At 42.8% G+C, this 9,190-nt stretch overlaps 1 protein-coding gene across 2 annotated transcripts; it reads right to left on the bottom strand.

Moving 5' to 3' along the window:
* Positions 1-507: 507 nt before the first annotated feature.
* Positions 508-9,055, bottom strand: LOC148408448 (hexokinase-2-like). 2 transcript variants are annotated; one of them, XM_088440048.1, is made up of 12 exons: positions 8,448-9,055; positions 8,137-8,196; positions 7,410-7,489; positions 4,707-4,869; positions 4,473-4,621; positions 4,053-4,172; positions 3,572-3,667; positions 3,408-3,507; positions 3,158-3,341; positions 2,923-3,078; positions 2,164-2,397; positions 508-2,101 (listed from the first exon to the last, which is right to left on the bottom strand). In XM_088440048.1, the coding sequence occupies exons 3-12, from the start codon at positions 7,467-7,469 to the stop codon at positions 1,915-1,917; spliced, it is 1,449 nt and encodes a 482-aa protein (XP_088296174.1). In that variant the 5' UTR covers positions 7,470-7,489; positions 8,137-8,196; positions 8,448-9,055; the 3' UTR covers positions 508-1,914. The 2 variants fall into 2 exon arrangements, with proteins under 2 accessions (XP_088296174.1, XP_088296173.1); XM_088440047.1 differs by having other exon boundaries at positions 8,585-9,055.
* Between the last annotated feature and the right edge of the window lie 135 nt (positions 9,056-9,190).

The raw sequence follows: 9,190 nt of genomic DNA, 5'->3' as shown, positions 1-9,190 counted from the left end.
AACGAAGTCGCCTACACACGGCTGCCGTTAAAGTCGAAGTGTCGTAAATTTTCATGATGAAACTCGGAATGTTATGAGAATTGGTGAAATAATGAAAGAAGCAGGTTGGAGACAAAAAAAAAGTACGGTCGGGATAAAAAAAAGATTAGTATCGCAAGAATAAAATCAACAACAGCAATTTATCGCCATTCTCGCAAAATGTATGGTTGTATAACTTGTATTTGTAATCAACTCGTTGTCGTTTCGATGATACAAAAAAGGCCACAAGGGGGCAGCGTTTCGGCACAAGACATTCCACTTGGATACACGAGTTTGCAAAAAATCACAAAACAAATTACCCTAATGACAAAAAATAAAGGCAAAGTACATTTGAAAAAATATGAACCTTGATTTTAGCCTAAGGAGGTCAACAAGGCCGCGTAATGATCATAGATGGCGGTTTGCATGTGACGTCAACAAAATGCTTCATGCATGTCGTGCTGACATGAAACAATGTACACCAGCGGGTTTCGTATTGAAAAGACTAAGCGTTTAATTATACCACATAAAAAAAATAAATCATGTAAACAAATGTATCTTTGTATGAGCAAATTTCAAAAAGGAACTAAGGCAGTTTTACTCTGACCCCAACGTTGTTGCTTCAAGTGATATTTTTTCTTGTATGTTCGTTAAATGTTTACAAAGTCTGGGCGTTAATAATCCTTATATAACGAGAAACATCTGGTGTAGTTAAAGCCAAAGTCCACCAATTGAATTACCTATTTAAGCCACAAGATGGCAGCAAAGTACAACTCGACGGGTATGAACGGACATAGAGAAACTTCTCGTCACCTCAGAAAACCTCGACACACTGACGAAGGTACCAATTCTGAAATTCCATATTAGTTTACACACTCCCGTCAAGGCTGTACAAGTTAAAAACAAATCCAAAATACAATGTGAGTTTTACAAATATGCACATGCAGTCGCTTTCCTCATTTGACCACATAATAGAACTTTCCTTATCAAATACTTTTTCGCCATATTGAACATTACCAATAAACATGTGTCATACAAGAAAAACTGCTTCTGCAGTTCCCCTACTGAAATACATATTTCCCTACATTCAAATGAAGTGGCTGCAAACAGAATTCATGCATGTGAGTTGACTTTGAGCCTTGAATTTGGCACAATGAAGTCCTTTGAAATAAGTGGAGGACGGGGCATCCGGGAATTATTGGCATAGCTTTTTCCACATTTCAGCAAGAAAATGACTGTGCACATGACAGCTACGCAAACAGGAATGGGGAAAAGCGCACAAAAATAGAAGCATCTATTAGTATATTTTCTTAAGTCTACAAATTACACTAAAATTGTGGGGGAAAAACACATATGCCATGTTGCTATTTTGGCACTTTTGTACGTTGAATTTTAAGGGCAAAGGTGACTTTGTGTTACAAATGCGGAAAAAGCGGCGCAAAATGATTTGTAGATGCACAATGTTCATTTCATTTTTGAGTTTATTTTTTTTGCAAAATCTTAAAAAAAAACATGTCTGTATGGATTGCTGTGAGGAGAAATTATTCTATTGTGGAATAAATATCTTTTGGAAGAAATATCTTTTATTTTTTTCTTTTGAGCACTTCGATGCACTTCATTATTGTTTTTTCTCTTTTAGACTAAGCTGTAACCCGTATAAACACTGCAAAAAATAATGAACAGTTGTAGAAAGTTGATTTATATCGCTGTTTTCTTTTGTAATGTTAGAAGGATACAGGTTTAGGTATATTTCTCCAACTTTTATAGATAATAATCTTATTTACGGTGTGCGCGTTGAGCGAGGCAGGGGGTGGAACACAAAAAGTTTTCTCTTTCCTAGGGTGCGATTGAGAAGCACTATCTTAAAGGAAAGCGCGTCGGGGTGCTTCCGGACCCTCACGGTTCCTGGCCGTCGCCATCCTCGCTGTCGCTGTCCTCCAGCAGTCGGGACTGGCGGGCCAGCCTCTGCGCCACGGCCGTGACCATGGCGGCCCCTTTGCCGCTGCCGTCCTCCGACAGCAGGTATGTGATGTTGCACTCGGGGGCCAGCCGGCGCACCGTGGCCTGGAGCTCAGCGCTGAAGCTGCCAAATACGACGTTGTCATTGAGTAAGAGACTTTTTGTCGCCATTTTGCAGCATCTCACTTGGGGTGCTTGCGGTAGACGGAGCCGTCCACTCCCACGGTGGTTTCCAGACGGTCCAGGCGGCGGCTGAGGCGGATCCGGTTGACGATGGCGGCCAGGGCGGCGGCGCACAGGCGAGCCGAGCGCGACGACACCGTGTCGCACACCGTGCGCACCACGAGCACGTCCACCGGCTCCCACGCCAGGCCCAGCTGGCTCAGGATCTTCTTGCCCTTCTCCAGGCCCAGAGGCTCCCTTGACAAAGTCAAGTCAACACACGCAATATCACTTGAGTCGACCAGAGCCATCATACGTCGTAAGCGTCTTACGACGATCGTTCATAGTCAGAATATTGTTTGCTCCCTCAGCGTTTTGAGAATAACCCTCTTAAGCTTTTTCTTTTTTTTGGCACCAGAGTCCAAGTCACCTGATTTGGAGGGAGTGTTCATACAAAGTCACGATCCCATAACTACTTATGTGCCGCCTTATGGTTTGAAAGTTGTCAGCTGAATAGAACCTTAAAATAACTTTTTTTTAGTTAAACAGAAACTTTTTACTTTACTTTTTACTTGCACCTCTTTCAAGTGGCCACTAGAGAGAGCCAAAATCCACCAGAGAGCAGTACTGAGATGATTCCAATTACAGTGCCACCTCTATTTTTGGAACGGATTAGGCTTTGCATGTAAAAAGCGGCACGTGACATGTAAATACAATTAATTTCCTAAGTAGAGGTAGAACCACTGTATGTGCTGACGTAAGAAAAATAAACCAAGGACTCACTCTTCTATGTCGGATATGAACTTGGTCTCAAATCCAACCGGCGACAGCAGCGCTTCGGACGCCCGGCCCTTGAAGAGCAGCCCATCCCTGGTCATCCTCACCAGCAGGAGGCGCACGATCTCACCCAGATACATACCGCTGATCATCTTCTCAAAGCTGGGCAAGACACATTGCGTCATGTTCTCTGGAACGTGTCAGGCACACGCTCGCCTCGCGGGTGGGTCGTCTCAAGTACGTGTGGACGCCGGGGTTGATGGACATCTTGTCCACCTGGACGTCGACGTCAGTTCGAATGTCTTTGAGCGAGCCGTTGTCGCCGAAGCCGCCCCATTCGGTGTTGATGCACATGCGTCCTCGGTCGCTCTCCACGCGTTTGACGTTCTTCATCTCCTCCATGTAGCAGGCGTTGGTTCCCGTACCTGCCGCGAGCAGACGAGCGCTTAGCGGGCCGCCCGGGCCGGTCGGACGCCGCTGCGCTCACCGACCGATGATCAGGCCGATCTCGCAGTTTTGGTCCCTGTAGCCGCAGCTCATCATGGTGCCCACTGTGTCGTTGACCATGGCGATGGAGCCCACCTCGTAGTCCTGATGGACAACGGTGAAAATTTTCAAGAAGAAGCTGCGGCGGGGGCGGCCAATGACAACTCACCCCCCGGCGGCGAATGGCCTCTCGCAGGAGCTTCACCACATCTTGACCCTCCACGCCCGAACACTGGAAGCCTTTTGTCCAGCGGATCAAGATGCTCTGACACAAAAACAATCGCACTTCAAAATTCAAAATAAAAAAATGTATTTGACCAGAATTCTCATAACTGGCACACAAAGTCAGTATTTTAAAAAACGAGAATTTTCATCCGTGGCACCGAAAGAGTTAACACTTTATTTTTGTGAGCAAACTCTTTGGCTTGACTTCCTCTTTAAAAAACTGTTTACCATTCATCAGCCTACCGTGATGATTTAATCTGGATTTAACTAAAACAAATTCAAGAACCTGCTTTACAGAAATGACAATTTTTCTATCCCTCCCAATTCTAACCTCTTTGCAAAAATGGTTCCCCCCAAATTAGTCATCCCCCCCCCCCCCCAAAAAAAAAAAAAAGGCAGGGAATGAGATTGCGTAAGAGAGACACCTTGTCAATTTCCTTCTGATGGCAAGGGAAAGAGAAGGTGAAGCCCAGAGGGAGAACTTTGTCCTGCAAATTCTGCGACTTGAGAAATTCCCCCAGACAGGCGGCAATGTGGTCGAACAACTGCAAACAGCCCACACAACAACTTTGATTACATTGCAACATCAGAACCACTTTCAAGTCTATTCCTTTATTAGGGCTTCATTATCACTGCTATTATTGCCCTGATACTTTTTTTTTTATTGCCTCCTTTATTATTGTGTGGAATGGAAGTCTGAGGAGTGAATGGAAGCGAAGAGAATAAGAATTTCTTTGTGTAGTCTTACTATGCATATGACAATACAACTCTTGAATTTTAAAGCATAAGTAAGAAACAGATCTTGGACTCCCCAAATGTATTTTTTTTTTTTGGGGGGGGTGCACCTTTTCTCCGGGTCCCAGCATCATCTCTTGCGGGATGGCGCAGATCTGACTATCCATCTTCACCATCCTCTGTTCCTCCTCAAGCAGTCGCACGTGGAGCACTCGGAAATTTGTCCCGCCCAGGTCCAACGCCAGGAAGTCACCTTTTTCTGCAAGGGGGTGCGGAGGACAACTTTACATGCACTATCCGTGATGCGCTTTCTTCCGGGACGATTAAGAACGCCAGCGGGTTACCCGTCCCGTCCGGCGTGGCGGTGACAAAGGTGGGAAGCATCTGAACGGCGGCTTTGTGATGCGAATGCCTCTCCAGGCCCCGTTTAAAATCGAGCTCCAGACGGGCAGAAACCTGCTGCAGGACCTCAAGGGACAGATTGAACGGCTTCAGGTAGCTTTCAACCTGCATGGGAAAGTAAAGGGAAGGAGGAAGATGTCCATTTTTCTTTTGCGCCCATCGACGTTGGAAATGTTCAGAAGATGGAGAATAAGGGCCGGTGAGGAAGAAAACAAAAGGTTGGAAGGATTCTCACTTTTATCTTAGAATTCTGCTTTTATTCCAAGAATAGTTTGGGGGCTGTAAAGTCAGCATTCTAAGAATTAGAAGAATTCAATGACTTTAAAATGAAGATTTTTGACTCTAAAGTGAATCTTCAAAGCCAAGTCTTCTGGACCCTGAACAAAGTGCCCAGAAGAAAAAGGAAAAACTACAAAACCCCATCTGGGGAAAATGAGAAACCTTCAGAAGGGATCGCAGGTGGGAGGAGCCCCCTTCCAGGCTCGACAGCTTGCACAAGTTGAAGAGTGCCAAAAATAACACATTGTGCTAGTAAGTGCGAATTCTGAGATGAAAGTGAGAATCCTGACTTTTTTTTCTTCACTGGACGCAGCAATGGATTGACCAAAACTCAGACCAATGGAAAAGTCCAAGAAAATATCTATGCACCTATAGTTGTTGGCCATGGATCCATCAAGTCCAAGAAAGTTACTAAATATCCAAAAAATGTTGAGGATTTAGTAAGTCCTTTCATTAAGCTGTCCATCTGTAGATGTTTGCGATCAATAGACAGAAGAGTGTAAAAATCCATGGAAATTCGTGATAAAGATCAAACTGTGTGCCTCTCTATCTAAACTCCACCTCATTGTTCATCATTTGCACGTTGATCTAAGAAATCAACAACAGAAAAACCAACTCACGTGCCTTAGATGGGCAAACCTGGGCAAAATAATGCCAAATATTATGTCAAATAAAGGTGTGGCAAACATGTACTGAATGTATTCCAAAGTTGAACACGTTGGCATGCGGAGGAAATCGCTTACGATCGCCGAGAGACGACCACAACAATTACCGCTTTCCTGTCTACCCATGAAGCTGTAATAACGCCCACTCAACAATACCGGACACTCAACATGGCCGAGTTTTAAAAAAGCCCTAACATAGCTTCTCAAATGGAGATACGTGAAGGCACATGAGCTACGAACAGGGTTTTTGCAGAGGTACCAGCAAATCAAGTTAAAGGCTTTTGAAAGGAACAGCAAATATTTCTTTTCAAATTAAGAGCAAATGAAATGGAAGTTGAAGTAAAGTTATTGCTAAACAGTGTTGTGATAACTCTTGCAAAGTGTTATTCGCTTATAGTGCTTTGTTATTAGTAAAACCAAATGATGTTACACTATCTTTCTTCTTCTACTGATAGTCAAACGGGAATCTGCATACATCTGCCCTATGTTCACTTGCATTTGCAAAAAAAAAAAAAAGTTTTTCTTGTTGTTGCATGCGTTATTTTGTAATAATGCTGTAATAGTCAGTTGTGTGGGGGGAAAAAAAGCCAAGAGCTGCAAGTATTTTGAGGATTTTATGATGGTAATGTGACTTTTTGGGGGTGAAAAAAATGCATGTTGTCAATTCGGGGTGTTTTTTTGCGTAAAAATCAGTTCAACTTCAAAATAATAGCATCCAAAGAGCAAAACGTGAAGCTCTGTGAACATTTTGCGGATGCACTGCAGGTAAATATAACACTCCCTATTTGCAATAAAAAAAAAAAAAAAAGCTGTCGACAAACACAGGCCTGTAAAAAGTCGGAGCGGAGCGTATGCACATTGCGACAAGGGACAAATGTCATCACATCCTGCTGCTGAATTTCCAACGTGGCAGTGTCACCATCACATCCCTAGCGCTGTTCGCTTTGAGGTCACTCGCACGAATTGTGTCATCGTCGAGCTAAATTGTGCCAGTGAGTTTCCGACAGGCATGTCAGCTCATGCCTCATTTGACTTATTTGGATATGGTTCTAATCCAACCTTCCCGCTCTCTGCAGGACTTGTGACTACATGTCTTCATTCCCCCTTCATGACTCAAGGCAGCAGGCACCAACAGCCCAATCCCGCTAGGAAGTCAAAAACTTGTGAAACCTCACGTAAATTAAAAGGAGTCTTAAAAGTGACACAGCACATTTTTCCAAAAATTCCAGTTCAGGTTTAAATGATTTTTTTGGGGGGTTTTGGTTCCCACAAACATGTGCTGATGGGGTCCTCGGAAAATCTGCTTTCTAAAAGGGGTCCCCCACTCCTAAAGGCTTGAGAGCCCCTGGCTTATACTGCGTCAGGCACTGCTTGGCTCATGGCACAGCAGAAGCCAATCAAAGCATGCCATACTATAGAATTACACTATGAAGCAGATCTGCATGTGGTGCATGCAGCAGACACATTCACCATCGTCGTCCATCAAAGCAAAACTAGTCCACACAATCATTAAATACAGTGAGACCGGCAGTTGGCACTTTTGCTTTTTATGTCAGTGGAAAGTGAGCCTATTATTTTTCGATAGGAACACAAGCTAGATGGCAAATACAGATGCTAACGGGGAAAAGGAGTGTCAATCCGCAAGTGGGGTGCCATGATGGTGTCATTGCAGTACATCCTGAATCTAACATGAGAACACACCTTACTGAGCATGTCCAGGGGGATACCGTCAACGTGGATGGTGCTGATGTCGCCGTTCATTTTGAGATTCTGTTATTCGCCTGTCCAAACAAAATTCAAACAAATAAATACCAACAAAATATGTGTTGGAAGTAGCAAACTTTTAACATTTATGCTCTAGCTAACATTTTGAAAAACCGGCAGCGGGTATAGGAATTGTAGCAATAAGAAGAAATGGCATATCAGCAGTTCATCACACACCTATGACACATTCTAGTGGCTATTAGCAAATTAAAATTAAAATCAAATTAATTGGAACAGGAAGCAACGCGTACTCCGGCTGGATTGTGTATCAATGATCTAACGACATGAAACGTTTCACAAAGGAGCCACTGGAACACAAATGAACAAGTCACTTCATGTTCCAATCCATTTGCTCTTCATTTGAAAAGAAAATGAAAACACATTCAATCATATGATATCCACAGAAAGTGAAATTCTCACAACTGTGTCCATTTGATAACTACTACATTAGATTTTTATCCCGGACGCATCGGAATGGTATAACCTTGGATTAACATGGGGTTTGCGGCAAAATTCTATGAAAGCCATCAAACTGCAAATTCAACATACTAAATAACATTGAAGGAGGTCAGATTGCTTGAGGATGCTTGTTCTCCAGGTGTGGCGAACATTTAATACTTCTATCACAACAAAAGCCTCAAACATGACAGCATCTTGTCCTTACCTGCTTAATGGACGCGCCCACTGTTGACAATTCCCTGAACAATTTTCTTTCAAACACAATCTGTTTAGAAACACAGTCAGTTAGAAGTGAGGCATCTTTAGGTCATATTCATATAAATATATATATATATGCTGAGCGCAAAAAGAAGACATATGTCGGGAACTAGAGAACTGCTGCAAGAATTCAAACAAGACCGTAAGTCAGTCAATCAGGTCAAACAAGTTTGAAAGCCTTAAACTTGCATTACCTGAGTAAGCCAGGAGAAAATCAAATGACAAATGATGAGTGAACGAGGAAGAATCTCCACTTACAATAAGAGGAAAACATTTGTGGTTTGGTGGTGGTGTCATAAAAGGCAAAACGCCGGTGAGTTCAGGTGCAGTTTGACCAAAAAGCGCTGCCGGAGTGTCACTAACATCAAGTGTAAAAAGACGACGGCTTCACTCACCAGACTAGTCCCGTCACAAGCTCGGTGAACTCAGCCATCAACTTTCAGGCACAGGAAGATAGCGACAGCTCACTTCAAGAAAAAAAAAAAAAAAAAAGGGAAAGGCAAATACAATTCCAGCTACATCAGTGCACATGAAGGGGGCAGCACTGAGTTGGTGGAAGTGAGCATTATGACATAGTGAAAATACAAGCGTGTCTCAATGTGTCACACGCACTTAGGGGGAGGAAATGCATAAACTCCAAGATGATGAAATGACAAAATATGAATTAACGGTGTCAAGAAAATGTCTGAAACACTTAACCGGTATTCACAATATTTTTCTTAGAGCAAAAACGACTGGAGAACACAAAAAAAGGCAACATATACTTACCATCCTAACAGTGTTTTCGATGAACTCACAATACAGATTTATCATTTCAAAATAATGTATATTAAGTCAAGACTTGTCACTTCGAATTTGAAGCCATGTCCAATCAAGCGGTTAGGTCAGAAAAAACATTAAATAATTCTCCTGCAAAAGGACAAAAATAAAAAATCATTCCGCAGTATTTCTCAATGGCAAATTTATAATTCACAAAAATAACCCATTCATCAAAATGAAGA

This window comes from Hippichthys cyanospilos, chromosome 18 (genome assembly GCF_059441005.1).
Source record: "Hippichthys cyanospilos isolate Australia breed blue-spotted pipefish chromosome 18, RoL_Hcya_1.0, whole genome shotgun sequence".
Lineage (NCBI taxonomy): Eukaryota > Metazoa > Chordata > Actinopteri > Syngnathiformes > Syngnathidae > Hippichthys > Hippichthys cyanospilos.
This window is presented reverse-complemented; position numbering and strand designations above follow the sequence as displayed.